This window comes from Mytilus galloprovincialis, chromosome 1 (assembly GCF_965363235.1).
Source record: "Mytilus galloprovincialis chromosome 1, xbMytGall1.hap1.1, whole genome shotgun sequence".
Taxonomy (NCBI): Eukaryota; Metazoa; Mollusca; class Bivalvia; order Mytilida; family Mytilidae; genus Mytilus; species Mytilus galloprovincialis.
In genome coordinates this window covers 97,432,465-97,456,730 of record NC_134838.1, presented here as the reverse complement: position 1 = coordinate 97,456,730, position 24,266 = coordinate 97,432,465, and the positions used below count along the sequence as shown (strand labels likewise).

The following is a 24,266-nucleotide window of genomic DNA, read 5'->3' as shown; positions in this document are numbered from 1 at the left end:
AAATATGATACTGGTTGCTATGACAATTGCTACCAGGGGACAAAATCTTTATCATCATACTGTTTTATTTACTTAGTTTCTGCCCCATTTCCTAAAAATCTCTTGCACAACATTCCCCAGCAGAATTGTAATATCCATTACTGAACCACTCAACCAGTTGATGCTAGAAGATATGTGCAACTTTGTAATGAACCGGAAAAAATAAAAAAATGTATAGAAAGTAGGTTTTTGCCCCACAAGAGGTAAGATGATCTTCCTTTCCACAGGCTTTATGATGCTTTTGAAGAATGAAAAAATGATTTGTAGCCACATTATGTAAGATTAATGTGAATAACAGTTAAAACCATAAAAATAGAAAATAAAACTGTATTGATAATTCAAGCAATGATATATTGGCACTATCTATGCATTCAAAAAGTTGTTGGTAAAATTATCATCATTTGGTTTTCAAGTTTTTTACTCTTAGTTTTATCAGAAATCAATCAGAATGATGCCAAAATCTAATGACGAAAAAAAACCTCAAGTTTTAAATCTAAATCTACTCTTCGCAGATAACAAATATCTCATTTTCTGATTTGTAAAAAGATTGATACTTCTGTTCTTCGCCACTTATCTGTGAATTAATTTGCTTTATAAAGTACAATGGCAATGAAACAAATCCTTTACATACTTTTATTCTGAAACACATTTATGAAATAAAAGCATGAGAAAACAAAACAACCATTATAGAATTTAACTACTATAGAACTTTCTCATCAAAGGAAAAACAGTAGTTGTGAAGTATATTGAGGTTTTATTTCAAATGAAAATTCGCTAAAAGTGATTAGAAAGGCTTTGGTTTTCTGATTCATTCTTTTAAATTTAAATGTATTATTTTTTTATCGAGTAGGTAAAGAACAACAGAGTTATGGTTCCATAAGTCTAGCATTGGATATCCCCATGTAAATAAGTACAAATGTACATGCAATAAACAGATTTTTCATCATCTTTAATTTTTGAAGATTTTTTATTAGTCCAAAAATGACAGGAATGCTAGTATATTGATTTTCTGAAAGCTAACAGGTAATTTCAATGGCATATTCAAAACTCCTGGAATTACCTGTAATTCCAATTTTCATGTTTTTATTGTGAGGTGTCGATGGGTTGATGTCTCATAAATGTAAACCCCACAAATTACTACAATTAAGAGTGAGACTTTTTAGTATTGCAAACCTGATACTGTTGTATAAAATCATTGTAATTTTTTCTGATGCTAATTACATTAATTTTCTAGACATGGTACATGTACCAAAATTCTTTTACAGTACTTACCAGCGCCAAAGGCAAAGAAGAAAGTTTTGTCGGGATGAGCTTTAAGTAAACTTGATGAACGAGCTGCCATTCGTTCATTCCTTTTATCTATAAGTTCCATTCGAAAATAATTGTCAATAAGTTTAGCTGTCTTTAAGTCTTTAGGAGGTAATGTATTGTTGACTAGATTTGGAATATTTGATAAATCACGATTAAATATAACAGAGTTAAGATCTCCACAATTGTAATGGTGGATTAAATCCTCAGTTGTATATTGGAATTCACTTTTCAATCGTCTAGATAGTTCATGTTTCCATAAAGTTTGATTCAATGCAAATACCACCTGGAAGTAAAAAATAATCATCATTTATAAGAAATATCTAAGCGCACAGGTCACAATGACCTATTTCTTTTTAAAATTTTCAGCCTGCACATAATTATGACCACAAAACTTTTTAGTTTTAATATCAATTGTTTTGCTTTCAGTGCCATGAAAAAAACTTGTATTTGTGAGTGATGAAGCTTGTTTCACTCAAACTGGTGATAATTTAATATACTTTAGTGATGGCTCGATGGACTTGCTTCATCCAGATAAATGTAGATGAATATTGAAAGATAATGCAATTCACTGTCTTCATATACAGCATATTACAAGGGAAGTATGCTCTATCATCCTTTTCTTTCCATCTACACACTGTAGGACACTGGTTAGATGACTATTTTTCATAAGAAAATTATGAAAATTTGGCATTGGATTTAAAACAGAGGTACCATTTTCTGAATCTACAAATATGAGTTATCAGTTAAGGAGTCAGCAGTTTAAAGCTGAAAATATTAATTCCAACTTTGAGTTCTCTAAATAAACAGTGAAAACTGACAATAGACGCCTAGAATTCATGTTATTACGTCACAGTAAGAAACCAATTGTTCCTTGATGTCGTTTATGCAGATTTACCTTGCCTCAACGGGTGTAACTCATTCATAAAAACAACTCAAGATTGGTGTATTCATTTTCAATGCTTTGTGAAAAGCACATATCATCACACTTTTCATGCTGACGTACTTTAATATGTGCTTTATTATACTTCAATATATATACACATAACATTTTTTTAAAAGTGGAGTATCTAGGTTTAATTTTAAATTGTTTTCTATAGATCTGAGACTACTATATGTGTTATAGAAGTCTCAGTTTCTATGAACCACTGAGATTTATCCAATAATTTCTTTTTCCATCTTATTGAATGAAATGCACTGCTAGTGTAATGGGTGCCTGTCTCAAGTATTGTGTAATTACAGAATTATACCTGCTTCACACCTGTCACAACCACTGTGGGAAGTGGCTTTTAGTCCGTTCTAATTAACCCACTTGACGGAGATCAATACACTTCCTGATTATATTAGATTTCATTTCTATACTGTAGATCAATTCTTCATGTAATATTCAATAAGTAACTAATTACCAATAAATGTCTTATTGTAAAGTATCTTAAAGTGTGGGTGGGCCCTGTTAGACTACGATTAATCCTACCTTAGGACAGTGTGACAGGTCGCTGTTTAAATATAAATTCCTTTATTGAGTTGAAACTGTTTAAAAATTCAATAATAAACTTTGATAGTAATATAATAATAAAAGTCAATATTTATAAATAACTGGAGATATTCCAGGCCAAAATTTTCTTTTATCTAATGTTGGAATTTATGTAGTCCCTCTTTTATGAAGTAGATGTCTAAACCCCCCCAAATAGTCATCACACTTTTCTACCTATATATATATATGGAGGGCTGTAAAAAGGGATTCTATGCACAAAAAAAATGAAATGAAAGTGTGATGCCACAATGTGCATTAAATAATGTTAAGGCTTAAAAATGCTCCATTTCTACCTATTTGTAGAAAAAACAGTTCATAGCAGCCTTTTAGCACAAGAACAATATAATATATAACTAGCAAATGTGTTGCCAAAAAATATATCCTTTACCACCCCTATATACTTTGTGCTTATGATGCACTCGACAGTACTTAACGAAAGTAAGCAAACTTCGTCAATAATATGAATTTTACTGCAGGTAAACCTTTGTTTACCCAGTGAATATGTCTGGTGAACCATAATCTTTAAGTAGAAAAATCGGCAAGTCTCGAAAGAAATATACAAGTCCAAGTGGATGACCCTAAAAAACTTAAATGTATTATGTGCACTATAAATTTATTTCACATGAACATTTTTTCACTTTATACTTTATAGGCTTTTTACTTAAAATTTTAAAAGTCCATATGTACGTTTATTTATATACATTGTACAAAGTTTAGAAATATAGAAGACACTTTTACCATGCAATTATTTATATTGTTGTCATTTCTTAAAAGCAGTGAATTAAATTACTGTCTGTAAAAATTATTTGTGAGCTTGAAAGAAGCAACTAAATGGGATTTTGTAATTAAATTTCCTCACTTAAATCTTTTTTCTATGGAAAGAGTGACACCTTTAAACATGTAAATTGATATTAAAACTAAAAAGTTTTGTGGTAATTTTCACAAAATGATGTTCACTGCCTGGTTCTGATATTCTTTAGAAGAAAAACTTGACTATCAGACATTTTGTCTTATTGGTTTTTGTGCCCTGAAACTGAGTGGAAAAGACAGCAATTTTTATTTCATTTACAACACATAGTTTTGTGGTGGGTTAACATACTACTGCCAAAAGTCTATTTGCCAGTTTGATTTTTTCATTACACATTTTTACCAGAAGCTGCTTCCCTTTGCAAATAGTTTACTGGTTCTTTACCTAATGGTCTCCTGTTCCTGCAAAGCATATTTTCAAAGTGATATATAGACAATTTAATTTAAAATTTGAAATCTAAGGATTACACACATAAATTAGCACCAATAAAGCTCCTTCCTTTAGCCCTTCATTGTCAATTAAAATTTATGACCCAAACAAGGTAAATAACTCATACAAATGGCTCTTTTACCGGATTAGCAAATAAGTCTATTTTCAGTTGAGAAGATTAAAAATTTTGGGAAAAGGAAGTTTTTTTCTATAAAAAAAAAATCAAGTTTGAAATCACAAATAATTCTGTTTTAAAAAAAGTATTTGAACAGCTTAAATGTTATGCTGATTATTTTTCAGATCCATTCAAAATATGTTAATTCAGTGTTAAAGGTCATACGGTCATATCCCAAATGGTTTTTTTTTAGCATGCAATTTTTGTTGTTGACCATTTACTGGCCTACATAATAGATTTCGACATTTAAGATTAATCAAAATTATGTAAATTAGATGTGTGCTTTAAAAGAAATTGAATTTCTATCAAACTACACCTGTAAATCCATCAGAAAATTTAATGATGAATAAATTTACATATATCAGTTACAAATGAAGGCATTCAGGTGATAATCTACTGACACTAAATAAAAAAGTCTAACTTAAATGGATAATTTTTATCAGTTAGACTGTAATTTTAGTATTTTGATGATGATTTTATGGCACCTTTTAAACCTGAAGTATGTTTTATATACCTGTATTCAGATAAAATTAGACATGGGAGCAGTGTAATTATTTTAAATGTTTTGAATTAACAACTGCCCATAAATTATATATTGTGCTCTCTGCATATTTCATGATATTTATAGCAATAATTATAATCTGTTGTGTTTGTAAAACTGTCCAAAAGTTTTTATGACTTCTTTTTCAAAAAGAAATTAAATAATGTATAAGTTCATTAAAGTGTAGAATTAGCACATCCTTTCAAGGAATATACCTAAGGATATAAAACTTGAATTGCTGTTTCAGAATATAATGCATTCTTGGTAATGTTCTTAAAGGTGTACACCAAACTGTCATGATTCGTTAAAAACTTCCTAAACTATGGAATTCAACCAATGAGTTGACATAATTTTCATTTTGAGGTATATACAATTTAAGTACTCATTCAGTCCTTTAGATTTTGAATCAGCTAGTTGTAATCCCATATCAAGGTGTTTACGACGAGTTGAAGATACAAAATGTCTGCCCCTTTTGTAGTTATTGCTCTAAGTCTTAAAGAAAACTCCAAAAAGATTTAACAAGAAATGGTATGATCACATTGCTATCAGATAAAAAAAAGACGTGTTGAAAAAATATAATTAAATTATTTAGGTTTTTTGACTAGTTTTATTGTCACTCCTGAAACAAGAAACAATTTGTTCTCTTAACCAGAGAGCTTGTTATTCTAAACCTGCAACCAATTTAAAAAGTACTTTACCACAAAATGACTGTTTGTACTTTAAACCATAATAAATCACTGCTTAAATGGGTTCTCCAGTGTAATTTATACAATTATATAAGGTCATTAGTCACTGTCCACAATTGTATACAAGGTTCTAGCATAACACTTTAAACAGTGTAACGATACCCCTGTCCTATCATTAGGGTTGTCTCCCTTTAATCTAAGACTAAAATTTACATTTAAAATTAGTGATTTGCTTCAGATAAGGATACGTTATATCAGATGATTTCCTACCACACAAGTAACCCAAGGATGATAGAGCATTGGTATGTCAGACACAAACACTCCAAATAAATGTTCTCTTTAGATCAAACCTATTATTCAAATAAAAAACTTCGTTTATCAGCTTAAATGAAACTTCACGATTAAATATCTCTTTAATTTTCATTGAATTTTTAAAACTAATTTGTTTATTCATTGAAAAATCTCCTTTGTAAAAAAAAGAAACATATTTAACATCTAATTTAGTTTAGAAATATTACAGTGATAAACCACCTGGGTAGCGGATTCTTTTTCAATTGCCAACAAAAACAAATTTTTCATCTTTTTTTTTACAGAAGAAGAATCCTGGGGCTTTTGTAAAAAGAAACTTAGGAGTATAGATTTCAATTCTATTAAGAAAGCAATGTTACATCTAAGCCCACACAACACTGACCTGACTTTCAAAATCAATAAGCAAAACTTGATACTTGTGATCTGAAATGATCTGGAAAAGTACTTTCTATGCAACCTTGCTTATATCAATTGTTTGAGGAAACGGTTGTACTAAAATATAAACATGCTATTTCTTTCATAAGCACACATAAGTAAGAAAGTTCACTGAAACATGCTTGAAAGAACTGTTTGTATAAATCTGCAAAAATATTATTCATCTGAACAAGTCAAGCAGTATTCACCCCACACAGTCATCTCTGTACCACTTATAATTCAACTCTTACTTAAATCTCTGTTTATAAATGTTTAAATGGAGAAGTTTAAAGTGCAGCATATAGACAAGATGATCTGATTATATTTAGCTTAAATCTGTATTTTCCTCAGGGGTAGACCCTGATGGTCTGGGAAAAGAGGTACAAATGTAAATAATTATAAAAAAGATACTGTCAAATTTAACAATTGGATTTTTCTCACAAATTTTTTTCTAGAAATGAGCAAACACCCTCTATGCTTTCTCTAAAATCTGTCAGTGCTCTTTCAGAAGACCCATGTACAGTAATAACTACATTTCCTTGTAGACATTGTTTCAATGGTCCTGTTCATCCTCCAAGGATTCTTAGTACATTTACTACAAAAAACTGTCCATAATTTGATGTTTTACATATTTAGTAGTTATACCTTCAAAAATCCAAATCTGTATTTTGAAGAGATTTAGTTTGTAGATATGTATTCATTAATTCAACCACAATATTTATCCACTCAAGAAAGTTAAATTTTCAAAATTTAATATCTAAGACTTGCCAGCCACTTTAATAATTTTTAAGTTTAAAAATATCAATTGTCGTAAATATCAGTATTTTGCAAGTAAATTTGAATTTGTTTCTCTAATTTTTAATGAAGATTTCACAAATTATTCACATGGGACAACTTAATCCATGTGTGATTTATGAAAATGTTAGAACAAGTTTAAATGCAAGAAGAAGAAGGGAAAAAACAAACAGACAACCCAACACATCAATAGATTCTCCTCAATAAAAGGGAAGACTTTGCACTGGAGTAAGCAGAAGATACATGTCTTCAAACCTCCTTATGATCATGTAATGCGTTGATTTCTTTGAATGATACATACCATATGACCCCCCCCAAAAAATGTCATAATAATTATAATTAAGTAGTTACAGATTTCTCCTCCCTCAGATTCTAATGATAAGGAATGAATACTGATTAACTTTACAATTAGCTAATTTGTTTTTGTTTACAATTGTTGAAACATCAGATAAGTAGTTATCCATGTAACAATAACAGACTCGCTGTGTTAACAATGTAGTCTAAATACTCTCAAAATATCTCATTATTTTGTCCTTATTCCAAAACTTAATAATAGCATCCTAACATTAAGACATTCTAATAGTGGTAGGCAGTCTTATTATGAACACAGAGAAAAGGAATATGAAATATTTTACTTTAGTTCAAGCAGAGACATACATACACATATGTATATATGTCTCTGGTTCAAGGGTATATCAAAAATCTAATTAAATCATCTAATCAACTGGAGACCTGACTTCTAACAACTGTTTATTGTTTTAGTACCAATTAGACCCGTGTTTTTCCATTTTGAATATTGAATATTTAGAGTATGGGGAGAATGTTGGTATAAACTGCTTCTCAACGAAGCATGCAGATTTTAAGAATGATCGATTGGCTTGGAATCAGAATGTAGTGTTCATGTATGGTAACATGTATTTCTGCAGCATATTTCCTTGTGATTTAATGCATGCAAAAATTCTGTTTAGTGCCTGGGTCTAGTATTAATCACGATTCATATTCATCTAAAAAATACTCTAATCCAGGTATGCATATAATGTTTGCCACTGGACATTATAACAACAATTCATCATATAAATAATCATGTTCTGTCCAATTGAATTGTTTCCCATTTAGTCATCATAGACCCTTTTATAGCTCAATATAATCATGTTCTGTCCAATTGAATTGTTTCCCATTTAGTCATCATAGACCCTTTTATAGCTCAATATAATCATGTTCTGTCCAATTGAATTGTTTCCCATTTAGTCATCATAGACCCTTTTATAGCTCAATATAATCATGTTCTGTCCAATTGAATTGTTTCCCATTTAGTCATCATAGACCCTTTTACAGCTCAATATTATCATGTTCTGTCCAATTGAATTGTTTCCCATTTAGTCATCATAGACCCTTTTACAGCTCAATATAATCATGTTCTGTCCAATTGAATTGTTTCCCATTTAGTCATCATAGACCCTTTTATAGCTCAATATAATCATGTTCTGTCCAATTGAATTGTTTCCCATTTAGTCATCATAGACCCTTTTACAGCTCAATATAATCATGTTCTGTCCAATTGAATTGTTTCCCATTTAGTCATCATAGACCCTTTTACAGTTCAATATTATCATGTTCTGTCTAATTGAATTGTTTCCCATTTAGTATCACATACCCTTTTACAGCTCAATATAATCATGTTCTGTCCAATTGAATTGTTTCCCATTTAGTCATCATAGACCCTTTTACAGCTCGATATTATCATGTTCTGTCTAATTGAATTGTTTCCCATTTAGTCATCATAGACCCTTTTACAGCTCAATATAATCATGTTTTGTCCAATTTAATTGTTTCCCATTTAGTCATCATAGACCCTTTTATAGCTCAATATATTGTTTCAATGTTTGCTCATCATTGAAAACCTCATTGTGACCTAAACATGTTCACATCCTTGTCATTGATTTTTGATGAATCGTTCTCTTATTGACAATTTATCATACCACATTTTGTTATTTCTTTATTGGTATAGATGTGGCTGAATATGTTTCAAAATGCCAAAAAGGTCCATCTGAACAACCAGACACCCCTTATGGAGAAACATATATGACGCATAGACTTTTTACATGTCTTACTCAAAGCATTGCCTAGTAAGTGGATCCTTGTCCCCCTCCTTCCCTTTTCATCTGCATCTGAAATGTACATCAGTGAATTCTGATGCTTCATATAGTATCTTGTTTGTCAGGATTGTCTAAACATTCTATTTTGTTAGGTTATTTATTCCTTGATATTTGGGTGGTGCAAAACATGCATCTTATCTAATACAATTAATTTGTGTAAAATGTGCAGTGTGTTTGAACATCCTTCTTATCATGTTACTACTATTGCCAAAAATTAATTGATATTAGCATCAAGAAAAAACAATAAGAAATGTTCGTAAAAATTTTGTGTATTTGTATCATGAAAACGGTCCAAGATCCAGTTCATGTTTTACAACATTCCTATAATACAGATGGTAATAACAGACAAGCAGACCTACCTTTTTGGCATTATTTGACAGTTTCAATAGTTATGTATACAATTACATTAAACAGATACTTTGTAATATTGATCTTTTGACTATATACCTGGGAGTAGCAACTGTCAATTTTTGATATCACTGACTGTAGAAGATCATTTTGTGTATCAAATTTGAGTTGCATTCCAGTTTATTATACAATAAAAATCACATTAAAGTAATCCCACCTTCAAACATTAAAGAAATGCTTATCAATTAGTAGATAAAATGTAGATTTTATAAGATTTTGATTATATTGTAAATAGATCTACTGGCAGTGTTACAGATGATAAGATGTATATACCCCATTCTGTAAGAATCTTGAATTAAAAAGTGCTTAAACAGTAGCTTGTGGTCTGTGGTGTTATAATCCTCCATGTAAGAATGCAAATATGTGACTTGTAAGGAAAAAGATAGCTTTATTCTTTATGCACAACAATTAAAAACTTAATACATTGACTTTGCACCTAGTACAGCTAGTATTGTTAAAGGGCCATATTACTTATAAGACTACAGTTATAAAAATAATATATAGTATGATCTATTGATAAGATTTTGAATCAAAGGAATTGAAAATGTGTCATAGTGCAATTTCATTAGATGAAGCTTAGTGCAAGTGATCAAGAAGTTGATAAGAAAATGCACCAGAAGTACAGCTATGGACATTGTTTAACATGTGTTAACAACTTAAGAGGTTAGGAGACTGATTAATAAAAGTTTTTTTAAAACTTGTTTCTGAATCCAATATCTGAATCTCATGTAAAATTGTAATATTTCATTGTTATAATTTTTTTCACAAATAAATTAATAACTGTGTAAAATAAGCAGCTTTATTAAATCATTCATGATTGGGACATGAAATCACCTATGACCCACAGATGAAGGAAATTTTTTTAATGATAGATCTGGAGAATGAAATCATTCTAAAATGGACCTAATTTTGTAAATTCTGAAATTACTTTTTGGAATATGCAGTTAGTTTAATTGCCAAAAAAATAAATAAAACAATATATAAATGAAAAATGCACATTGTCATCAAATTTTATGCAATTCTACATATTCCTTGATATGTTAACAGTTTATACATCCTGAATGGATGCCTTCTAGGGTTTAATACTAACAAAAACTTGTATAACATTTATATGCATTCTAATACCTCAAGGTGATTTTTTACATAAAATATTCACACAAAAGTGCAAATATTATGCTCTTAGTAATAATAATTAACTGATTATAATCATAAATGGTTTGAAAATCCACAAATTATTCAAAAATATTTTTGTAACAATTTAAAAAATCTCTGTTTTCTTACACAACCTTTGAAGTAGATAAAAATGTCATTTTGATGACATTAAAAAGCATATAACAGCTTCTAGTTAAATCTGAAGATCATATCTGCACTGAACATTCAACAATTTACTCTCTTATAATTTTGTGAACTTCATCCAGTGATTAGATTTTTCGCAATTTTCTTGATGAAATCTACAGGAATTAAGCCCTGCCTTTCTACTATCTGTTACAGTATGATAATGTTGAATTTAAACTTCAAAGCCATGTGTAAATTGGATGGAGACAATGCACACAAACCTAATTATTTTTCTTCAAATAATTCAACCACACAAACTTAAATTTCAAAGAAAAAGGATTTTAAAAATACTCAGAAAAGTATAAGTGTAAATGCTCTGGTTCAGACAGAGATTAACATGTTAGCTTCTCATTAAGACATAACAAGTCCATTAAATATATGTCTGTGATGATAATCAAAATTGAATACACAAAATGATATTAAGTGGCATGAAATAAAAAAATGAAAATGGGAGGGAAACAAGATCAGTTATCTCCCCTTTCATTTTTCTTATTTTTTGATTTCTTGTACTTTTTTTCACTATCGTATTTTAATGCCATCCATGAAAAGAAGCATAATTTTGCAGATTTTTAACCACTACCAAATTCAGTATAAAAATGAATTGATCAACAAATGATAAAATAAAATAGTTCACCTTCATCTAAACAAGGATTTGTCTCACTATACAAATCCTTGATCTAAACAGTTGCACTAGAATATTCCTAACAAGAATATTTTAGTTGAAAATATCTATTTGACAATTGTAAATCAAAAAGAATCAGAGTGGATTGAAAGTGAACTCCCTTTTTATCTTGTGATCAATGAAGGATTCACTTGTTCTGGAAGATTAAAAATAGTGTTTGACCCTTTATTGTTAAGAAAACCTATTACAGTTAACTTAAAATTTCTTTTATTTAATTGTTTTCTTAGGTGATATTTGTTTGTCCTATGTTTGAATGGTTAATTCTGTGTAAGCATGCTATATATGCATTAAGGGATAACAATTAGTTTAAAAGGAAAATTGTTAGAAAAATTGTAATACTAATATTTGAAAAAGGTTTGTTTATTATTTCTTCACCTCTGTAATTATAGTCATACCAAGATTACTCTTCCAATAACAAAAGTTATTGCTAACATAACATGGTATTTCAGAAATATTGTATAAAAATTCATGAAAATAAATCTTACTGATAAAGTCAAATTCCTTTGCACAAAAAAAGTAAACAAGTATTCTATTGTATAATAGAAAGTGCTCTTTTTCATGTAAAATATCCAATTTGATAGACATAAAAAGAAAAATGCAACTTGCATAACTTACTCAACCTAATAAAATATAAATAAGTTCCACATAATCTTGAGACACATAAGGAAGCATGATGTGACATTAAGCATATATAAGCATTACAACTACAAATTGGAACATATAAGATTTACAAGAGAAGAGCATGGGATCTACATTGAACAGACTGATATTAATAGAATAGCATAAGATCTTTAATAGAACAGCATAAGACCTTTAATAGAACAGCATAAGATCTTTAAAAGAACAGCATAAGATCTTTAATAGAACAGCATAAGATCTTTAATAGAACAGCAGAGGATCTTTAATAGAACTTAATAGAATAGCATAAGATCTTTAATAAAACAGCATAAGATCTTTAATAGAACAGCATAAGATCTTTAATAGAACAGCATAAGATCTTTAATAGAACAGCATAAGATCTTTAATAGAACAGCATAAGATCTTTAATAGAACTTAATAGAATAGCATAAGATCTTTAATAAAACAGCATAAGATCTTTAATAGAACAGCAGAAGATCTTTAATAGAACAGCACAAGTTCCAACCCCATGATCAGACGTTTCCTCTTTTGGAAGAAGAGGATAATGGGAAGTGATGAAGTTCCAGGTTAATTCAACTAGGAAATTTTACCTCAGTAAAAAAGTAGTTAGATCTGAGCTCAAGATGATTATCTGAAGGAAATCTTTGAAAACATGCATCCCTACTTAAATAACTTATCATGCAGATAAACTACCCCAATTTTATTTCCAGTCCTATTTCTACATTCAGCTGGTGTATTTAGTACTTGTCAGAAGCGATAATCAGACTACTAAAGAACATTCCTTCCTGATCATATCGCATATAGAAACAATTATATCTAATTATTCACCTACAAGATTATAATTAATAATTCCACAGATGTACCATTGTCTGGTAGTCCTATCTATAGAGGAAGTGTTACCTCTGTCAACACCTAGACTGATCAAACGCATGGTTATCATTCCAACTCATATTCTTACAAACAAAATAAATTGGAAATCTGACAATGCTGTCATTTTTTTTATGATTTCTTTATTCAGACGAGCCTATTTATTCGTTTTTATTCTATGATGCATAAATTTTGTTATATAATTTGGTAAATGTTTCTTGAACACAAGAATATTTGGCAATTTGTGTGTTATTTTCGTTGCAACTCAAGCTGACACAAAGATTCACTGTTCTGTGGTAATTCAAGACTTCTGATTATCTAATCTAAAGGTGGCCAATATTAAAATTCTAATTATTCATCAAAGTACAAGGAAAAAACAAGAATTGATTTAATTCCAATTACATCAGATATTAAGGTGTGAAAAAAAATTGTTCTAGTTATTAAAAATATAATGTAAATAGTAAATACTGGTAAGTGCAAGTAATTTAGTCCTTAAAAAAGACAAATAACACTTTATCTATACAAAATATAAAGTATTTCCACATGGAAACATACACTTTATTTTGCTACTTGATCATAGAATTGCAATTCATTGCATTTTCTAATTACAAATAGTATCTTTCTGGCAAATTAGTTATTATTATATGAGTTCTCAATTATTTGATCAGGAGAATGTCTATATGTTGTGTTGGTTTTTTATTTCTCTTTTATGATACATAATGCACTGGAAAACTTGACTAAGTTAATGTATTGAATCATGGTAAAGAAGAACTATTGGTGGCCTAAATAGGCTGTTTTCTGTTATTTGGTGGGGTTGTTGCCTCTTTGACACATTCCCCATTCCATTTTCAATTTTATTTTTGTGATGTTGACAACATATATAATTGTAACATTTCTGCTGCTTCTATGTTATATGTTCATATAATTTTTAAAAAGCAAGAGAAAACACTTGTATGCTCTAAAATGAAATTCCAAGCAAAGTGCAACAAATCTATGGAGAATTTTACCTTTGAGTATCAGTTTCATGCTAAGTTGACTATACTGGCATAAAATAATTAAGCTATCTTGGAAATATGTATACACAAATTTTTTGTAAAAAAACGGCAGGTTAAATATTGCTCAATCTTTACAGATGTTAGTCCTCTTAAGGATGTGATAGCTTCGAGTGTAAAGTTTATATACATCTGAGATACCTATTGTTTGGATTTTGAGATTAGATATTAGAAAATGTCAAATTCTGACTACACATGCCAAGCAGAAGTTGCAGATGTGCAGAATATCTTAGTTAAATCTGAAGTTCTGTATAGATGGATTTTCATGCATGTCTTAGACAATGATAAATAATAAACAGCTGGAGGTTTATTATTTCATGGCAATCAATTCTTTATCAAATCGTGTATTTACTTACACACAGAAAAACACTAATCATCATCATCATTGGCCAATATCTCAACAAATTCTTGCCAAAATAACGGGTCTGTCAAACTAGTTTCAAATGAAACATTGAAAATCATCTACAACATTTCAAATCTAATGAGTTCTGGCAACTCTTTTTTTTTAATGCTTTAAAACTATGTATATGTTGCAAAAAATTAAAGCTTACGGTAATAAATAAATAAGACTTTTATTTTTTTTCAAGGAATACTAAAGACTAAAATTTTTCTAGTGCAAAACATTTAATCTTTAAAAATATATGATCTTCATTTTTTCAAGAATGATTGCAAATGAATACCACAGACTAAAAGGATTAATAAATTGTGGATATGTGATACATTATGTCAAGTTTTTATAAAGAATTGTAATAATCTGCTTTTTCTGATTGAAAAAAAGTAAACTTTCATTAATACATTGGAGTATACTTATTTTTTATCTACAATTGTTACTAAAAAGTTAAGGTTTGGAGGATTTACATGTAATTTTTTAAAATCTGCAAGAAATAACGATGACCGATTGATGATAGTTTAATAAGACAGCAACACAAAAAAATATGTTAAATATGGCAACAATAAGAAATCAGTGGGAGATCCAGGGAGAGCTCACTGTTCCAGGGGTTGGAACCCACTCTTGTTTTGATGATCAATGCATTTGTATAGGGACATATGGTTGGAACCCCCTTCCATTTATTCTGGGTTGGGAAAGGGACCCCCCCCCCTTCCTTTATCCTTGGTTTGGAATGGGAACCCCTCCTGATTGAAAATGACTGGATCTGCCCATGGTATTTTCTTTGAAGGTGAACAGAATACCTTTTTTACAGAAACAGATTCCAAAACTTTACCAGAGTCAGTGTTCCAATTGAAAATGTAATACAAAAAGGTGAGCCATGCACACTAATGTAACGAAAATATTAATGATCATGCATGCACAAATGCTTGACAAGAAGATAAATCTTGAAAGAACTCATTCTTCATGGTAAAACTTTTACTAATTTACTGCATAATTTGAACATTTAGTTTTCACTGACCATGAAATGTAAATCTACCTCTACATTCAAATGTAGGTATAATTAATGTCAGGACTCCTACTACATAAATTAAAGTGAATTACTAATTAATTTACATGATTTATAAACTCACTTTATCAACAACCTATTTTTAGCCAAAATAATCTTGACATTAAAAGTATTTTAAGCAACTCATCAAATTATTCGTAAATGATATTTTACAATTTTAACTTTTTTAACAAATTTTTCAATTAGCCTCAACCTAACTTTGAAGAATGTGGTTTTATTTCTTTATTTTATTTCCTTCACACTATGAAGGAATTTGTAAAGTGAACAATAAATTAACACTGCCTTGAAAAAAAAAAGTAATGTAAAGACAATTTTATTTAAGGGTTCATTTGGCCTCATTTTAAATCAAACTCATAAAATAAACAAATTTTAGCACAGTACTCTTCATGAAGAAAGCTATTAAACATATTATAATGGACAGATTTCTCTAACTCTGAAAACAAAACTGTCTTTGTTTTCTCCTAACAAAAGTACAATATAACCCAATGCATACCAGAAGTCCATTATTATAGTAATAAAGTACCGACAATCCAATATATTGACACAAGATTTTGCTATTTTAATTTAGAGGTTACAGATGATATTTTATTTATTTAACAGAAATACCAATATTTTTAATACAAATAAATGGTGGTAAATCCATCACTCCTTATGTTTGTTAGCATGAAATCAAACATCCATACTAAAGCTGGGGAAGAAATCAGATAAAAATGCAAATAGTGTCACCTTCTTCATCAAGCTTCATTCATCAAATAAATTAAATTACTTCATTTTCTCAAATATTCTCAAGTCATCGATCAAATTTGTGACAAAACAATTTGATCAGGGTTTACAATTGAGAGAAATTCTATCCCTCATTACAAAAGCAAGTTTATCCAGTACATTACAACTTTGGCACATACATTTCGTGTATGAATTCATCCATATAATACAGTTGACCAAGAAGGTGTTGTTATCAGGAAGCCACTAATTGATTTTTAATTGAACTACTACTTTTTTAATCATTTAATCTCTAATTTGTCACAAAACAAGTTTGTGTGACCAGTGCAGTTGGTTTTATTAAATTTACAAAAATATAATTGTGGAGCCATATGTGTAACCTAAGTTTCAATTTATTTATAATTTCAATTCTGCTTCTGTTTGATGACCTTTGAATAATGCTAAAAAGTGCAATACCCATTAGCTAGTCCATTAGGTCATATGAATATGACTTATTGGACAAATAACCCTGCAGAAACCAGTTAAAAGTATCATCTTCAAAATATGAAATTGATAGTGAATAGGAATACTTAAATTTATCATTTTATTTTGCATTTTTATGCAAAACTCGCGTCTTTACTTCAAAAATTATAATGATGAAAACCTGGCTATTATCAAATTATAAAAAAAATAAAATTGACTTCTAAACATTTATGATTAATTGAAAACTATTTTCTAATGTTCTAACAAATTTAAAAGTGAGCTTCTACTTCATTTTTACGGATCTTCTGATACATCATTTTGCTAGTATAAAAAGATAAATATATATATATGTCTTGCAGTTTTATGGCAGATGGGAACAAAACGAAAGTCTTACTCTTGAAAAGAATCATACTAAATATTGAGGAGATGCTTTTTTCATATTTTGTTCCCTAAATGTATTGTGGCAGCCAGCTTTATTGTTGGAGCTGAAGTACCTGTTGGGAGAACCAGCAACTTTTGGCTGTGAAAATTAGCAAAAATAATCACAACCAGCAGTGTTGAAAGGCTAGGTCATCACTAAACATAAAAGAAGTATTTAGACCACTGTACGGCACTAAGACACCCCTTTTTGTCCAAATATATAAAATCAAGATTTACTCAGCTTAAATTATACCCCCTATTTACAAAAGTGCTATCCCTGTGGTATTCATAATGTAGATTATACTTAGTATATTATGTCAAGCTAACTAAAAGCTGCCAACTAATGTTCATTTACTTCTTTTCGCTTGGTCTATGAACACAGTGAGTAATTAGTAGGGTGTCCAAAGTAAAATGAGAGGCTGTAAATTGGTCAAGTTTTATCAAAGGCATGTGTGAAACATCTGGTTCAAATGATAATCTTTCTAAATGCATTCCTAATCCAGTGTAAACATAGGTTATAAATGAATCAGTACCTGATATATATAAATGTAATTTGGGTGTCTGAACATTTACAATACCTCACCCTTCAAACATTTTGTTCAGTGTCAGAATGTTTGTTTTGTATTTGTCATTTATGTTTCATTTGATACAAGATACACATTCAGATGTTTCTTTTGTTTATGAATAGCATGTATAAGAGCAAAATATGTTGTTTTTTTTTTTTAGTTATAAACTACTATGATTTGAAAAACATAAAAAAATCTTTCCATTTAAATTTGTACCTGATTTCATGTATTTGAAACCTTTTTTGATTATTGCATTTCATTATTGTACATGTAACTGTATCTTTAAATTACCTGTGAAAAATTCAGATCATTCAAAGGAACACATTGCTCTTCTACCCGTTCTATAGCACCCGTAACTTTGCTTTCCCTCTCTGCAACCTGAGCTAAATATAGATCTAAAACTGGAATTCCTCGTGATTTAATATCATGTTCATTTAAAGAATTGACCATTAACATAACCCATACTGGCCGTTTTCTTTCCCAATTTCCAGCTATAGCGTTAAACAAATAATCTGCATATAGTCCCCGACCTTTCTGATCAGCTGTCATCCACACTGGTAACATTACTCTCACATATTCTAAATGTTGTTTTAATCGTGTATAAATTTCCGCTGGCAAGATATTGGCTAATTTTTCTCCCCCTGGGAGAAGCTGACAATTTGCTAATGCAGATATTGTGTAAGGGTTTGTCAATTCTAATTCAAATACAATATTGTCTGACTGATCAAATGCCATTTTTGTATTTTCTGGAATGTAGTCCCATACCCTAGTATAGGGCACATGTATTGTACCAAAGAAATATGCTGGTGGGTCTCTCTTCACTTTCCACAGGAAAGAATTGTAAGGCTTTAACTGAAAAAAAAAATATAGGTATAATCATAATGATTTCAGAAGATAGAACAATTTTCACAAAAGCATTTTGTGTAAAAGAGGGACGAAAGATACCAAAGGGACAGTCAAACTCATAATTAACATATCACTTCTACAGTTTTTGGTGACTCACACAATTTGGTTCTTAAAAATTCAGAAGACAAAATGCAAGAAGCATTTAAAGCTATAATTCTATTTGGGTACACAAACAGTAATAATATATACATCAAAATTATTGTAGGTTGAATTCTTTTGTTCAAGAAGGCCTTTGTTACATATCTCTGAGTTGAAAGGGATGTCCCATTTGGTTTGTTTTGACATCAAATAATTCCAATGGTATTCATTTGACACTTTTTGATAATATTTTAATCAAGAAAAACCATTTGGTTGCCGAAAATTCACTATACTGCACCTTTGGTGCTATAAATATTGCAAATGTGATATTTGTATGCAATATTTTTAGTTGCATGGTCTTGTAGAAATCAGTGATCAGTCCTATTCAATACATGTTTATCCAGCATACAAAATCGTAAAGACTCAAATGAACAACAAATTTAGAATGCTTTTGCGATTATTTTTCAATGAAAACTGCAATATTTGATGTTTCAGGTTTATAGTGCTGTATTATTTTGTAATTCTGTCTTGTTTTTGAAAAATTGTGTCTATGTAAGAATTTTTTCTTGGATTTCACCCTTCATTTTATGTATTCCTTTTAACTATTGATGGACCACCCCAAATAACAAGGAGATAGCATACAAAATGTATACTTATAAATAGTACAACATATTGTCCTCCTTAAGAACGATAAATCAATCAACTTTCCTCTGAAGTTGAATCCTAAATTATTATTAACCAATATTATAAAATTGTTATAGGAGCATTAAATGATTAATACGTTTTAAATTTTACACTAAAGTCACTCCTTGAAACCAGTAAAACATCAAAGGGTTCAATGAGAAAATGGTAATGATAACTGCAGATTTTACATACAAACAAACTATCTTTTTAAGTACCTTTTTATACATCAAAGAAGGCAGGTATCTGTTAATTACATTACAACAACTAATTAAAATGAAGTAATCTTATTCTAACAATAATATCAATAATTCTGTTAGAGTCATTTCAGAGATGTTCAATGGTTTCTTATATGTCATATGTTCCTTGACATACATTGAATCATGGCTGATAGGATTGAACTGGAATTTTATTCAAGTATCTTATAATAATTGAGCAGATATGAGCAAATTTTGAATTAAAATAAAAGTTTTCATAAAATTTATGCTATTCTTGAAAGTTAATGATTTACTTTGATGCAGAAAAAAATGCATGTATATTTATGCAGCATCTTTGATAGAAAATACATTTATATAAGAATGTACATATGACTTCTTCTATAACAGAAAAAAATCATACAGTATGCATTTTGCTCATAGTTGAGGCTGTATGGTGACCTGTTAGCATCCATGACTTTTGGTAAATAGATTATTCCTTGACATTGGCAATCATATCACATTTTTTTTCTCTAAGATTGGGTTAACAGGAGCCTGTAATTCAGTGTTGTTTTTGTTTTGTTACTGTATATCTGATATATTTGTTTTGTTTCTTGTTTTTTACATAATAATCAGAACTTTGGTTATTCTCTTTTGAATAGTTTTCCATCTTGTTATTTCTCTGCCTTTGATATAGCTTGTAATGTGGTATGGGTTTTGATCATTGTCAAAGGCCATACATTGACCTATAGCCAGCTGCCTATAGCTGTTATTATTTTCATCATTTTGTCTCTGGAGGATAGTTGTCTCTTTTGCAATCATACCACATCTCCTTATTCATGTATTTTATGTCAAAGACATTTTGAAACATAAATTGTGAGTTATTTAGGGAATCTAAGGAACATATAACAGCAGGATCTATGCCTAAACCAAAACACCCTTATAACAATATGCATAGGTCGTTGCAATTACCACTGTATAATTAGTTGTCTCCCTTTGCATCAAACATAATGTAGTAGCAATGTACATGTCTTCCGAAAATGACAAAAACACCTCTATGAATTAACTACCACAGAGTAAAATCTTTGTCATTAAATATCATATTCCATTTTAAACTTCCGAGATAATTAGTTTGATTGAAATGTGAAATTAAAATGTCTAGCTTGAATTTCTTTTACCTGATCAAGTTTAATTTCAAACTAACAATGTTAATATGCTATCATGCAAATTTAATTCATCATAATGAAGGTAGAAAGATCAATTTCTTGTATTTCATAGTGACTTTTATTGAAAAAAAAATTATCTCCTCATCTTATGTTTCACAAGCGAAAGATCTTTTCAAATGATATACTGGGCATATACCTAGATATATCTTAAGATAAAACTGTATAAATTACATTAATTTAAATGTTTTTACTTTGCAGTGAAAATTTACAAGGAGGGGTACACATCATAAAGGGGTCATTTATAAATAAAATACAGTTATTAATTTTAATCTACATATTTAAACACCTTTCGAAGTATATCAATACACGTTTTGACCTAGAATATTGATAAATTGACCATAAATTACCTTTGATTAACAAAGAATACTTTGGTCACCATGTTGTCAATATATACAAAAAAGTTGTAATCTTTTTAAGCCAAAATTGAGAGGTTGAAGTTTGTCACTTAACAACTCTTCATCTTAAACAAAGTACACTAAAACAAATGTAAAATTTTATAGTTACCATAAATTTCATCAAAAGTACTACATATGAAATCCATTAACTCTAGTGTAATATTTCAAAATGAAAACATGTGAAAGGGATAGAATCTAAACATCTTTTTTAAGTTCAAGGGGTAAAATTGCATTTGCAATAAGCCAATGTTTCACATAATTTTAACAGGTATGCAACTGAGTATCTGAGGACAAGAAATTAACCTATTTTCCCACAAAAAATACCATTAAAAAATTATTTGGCTCTCCTATCATTTCTTTTATACATTTAACAAACCACAAAAAATAAAAAAAAATTCAAATATCCTCCAACTTTAAGAAGTATAGATCTAGAAGCTTAATTGTACTAAATGTATTGTTGCATGGGAAAACTGTATCTTACATCCACATCAGTTGCTCTCTGGAGGATAGTTGTCTCTTTGACAATCATACAAATTATATTGAATAATTTGAGAAGTTAGGTATTACACCAATGTAACATGAATAAAAAAAAGACATCTTTATAGAGAGGTCAGCATGAATTAAATTTTCTGAATAAAATGAGATATGGCCAAATTTGACCTTTTTTCAGCATTCCAACAGAAGTAAATACAAAATCAACTCATCATAGGTACCAGCACAAACTTATCTGCACTGTATATGAGAATTCCTCAAGTCCTTTCCATTTTGCAATGTAAAGGTGATTTTTTTTTTCATTTTAGGTTTGACATCTGACAATTTGATTTGACTTAGCCCACTTATACTTTGGGATCAGTCTCTTTTAAACCTACAGATTAGAAGTCATTCACATTTAATAGTAAATACATTATTTTTAACAATAGTCCTCTTAATTTATCACATTCTTTTAAATGAGTATTTGACATTTCAACAATTTATCTGACAGTAATTGAGTATTTTTATTTAACAGGTTACCATTTTAAACATTAAAATAACTTAACTTGTTTAATGGTCAATTAATAGAATACAATAGGTTAAAATTGGTGATAGTTGAACTAATTAACCCATGGCCATACCCAGTTCATGTTTATCAAACATTTGACAGTTTGTAAGTGTGACAATTGTAAAGTTCATGTACATTCAGTTTCACACTTAACAATAATAATAATCAATTTTTTTTTTTGAGAAAATATAATTCTGAATTTGTATGATAATCCACTTTAAGATATTTATAGTTCTTTACACCATGGAAGTATAATATATTGACTAAGAAATTCATATGTACTTAAGGAGTTTTCTATGTTGTGATTTTGTATTAAATACAATAACAGGAATTTCAAGATCACTTCTTTATTAAAAAAAAACACTATATATTGAGCGAATTTACTGAAAAAGGGGGTCTGTTTGCACTCTTCCCGAGCTCTTCCCCGTTTAGATAAAAGGAATAAATGTTAAACTAACCTGATCGTGTGTATCACACTGGGTGTTCAGATCAGCTAATGTACACCGGAGCCAAAACCAGAAAACAATAAATACATAAATCATTTTTGTTCATCTTTTCCATTTAGAAAATAACACTCTTAAAATTATACGATATGCGTTAAGTAAACTCCATTCTCGTAAGTTTCTAATCATCTTTGCGTATGAATGAATATAAATCCATTTCGTTCGGTTCTCTATAGTATGCTGTTCTTGTAGTACGCTAATCCACGGTCAGATCGCCAATATTGTTACGATAACTTGTCCATCAAAATTAACAGCCGTCTGATTGGCCGTTCCATAATCCGTATACAAATAGGCTTTAGATGTTGTTGCACCTACGGACAACATTTAAAAAGTCAATAAACCTATATTTACATACAAAATGAAATATTATAAGCTGAACGTGTGATAAACTAGCGTGTCTACTTTAGAGAAAAGTGTATCACGTAAATGAATTACAATCTTTGTCGCGAATGAATTACGAGAGAAATTGCTTTTTTGTGTGGTAATCTAACGAAAAATCACTCGGCGTAAAGTTAATAATCCTAACATTCTTGTGTTCTTCGGTATTTTACCTGTTAAAGGGCTCGAGTTGTATTTCATCTTCTAAATGTCACGTTCAATCAAAAGGAAGTTTATTTGAAAATTAGAACTTCAAGATTCTGTAAGAGGATTTTTGTAAACTGCTAATTCAGAATTGGAAAACAAATTTATACTTTTTTTTTTGTAAATGGGAACTTAAAAATACCTGTAGTATTTTTTATGAATTTGAAATTTCGAAACTGAAGCAAGGACTATAAAAATCCTTGACTGGTAACACTTAAAATAAATCTGGCAAGTCATTATCTAGTAGTCAAAAAATCAAAGATCATTCTTACTATACAAATCCTTGTTATAATTGATTTTCGGTAAAAACATTCGATTATGTATCGTGTCAAGTATCTTTTACAATTTAAAAGTAGATACTTGTGACCAGTTCATGTTTAAGTTTCAGTAGATGCCGACCAATTGTATTTTCATAATAGAGGTTTCCAGATTTGCTACGTATCAGGTACGGTTGGTACGTAACACAACCGTTGGTGCTGTTTGGGAGGTTTCATTTAATGCATGAGATTATTGTATGTATCATGATAAAAATAGAGAAACAAAATTGCATATCAGTGATAAAAACCGTTATCTTTTATTTTATTACGATTTCACTGCTTCTAGAAAACCTTGCATGTGATTTTATACGATAAAATTTATTCTGTGCCCAAGAGAATGAATCAAACAGTCCTTACTGGAACTGAGTTGCCTCGACCTTTATATTCTAAATATAGATTTGCGTTTCTGTATAGCTATTCTGTTTTTGTATATTAAGAAAAGGATTAGAATAAAATCTAATACTGAAATATAAATTGGAATAATTAGAAATTACTTAATAATATCTTACTTGAACCTTACTGGTGTCGTTAATGGCTACATAG

At 29.6% G+C, this 24,266-nt stretch overlaps 1 protein-coding gene across 2 annotated transcripts in view; it reads right to left on the bottom strand.

The window, feature by feature from the left end:
* LOC143046265 (metalloprotease TIKI2-like) overlaps positions 1-23,236 on the bottom strand; it is a 31,202-nt gene extending 7,966 nt beyond the window's left edge. The window contains exons 1-3 of one of the 2 annotated variants that reach the window (XM_076219343.1): positions 22,780-23,236; positions 18,094-18,654; positions 1,312-1,633 (exon numbers count right to left, since the gene is read on the bottom strand). In XM_076219343.1, coding sequence (XP_076075458.1) covers positions 1,312-1,633; positions 18,094-18,654; positions 22,780-22,863 — 967 coding nt within the window. In that variant the 5' untranslated portion in view covers positions 22,864-23,236. Of the gene's footprint in view, positions 1-1,311; positions 1,634-18,093; positions 18,655-21,995; positions 22,095-22,779 lie in introns of those variants that run through there. The other variant, XM_076219351.1, reaches the window with a different exon arrangement.
* Between the last annotated feature and the right edge of the window lie 1,030 nt (positions 23,237-24,266).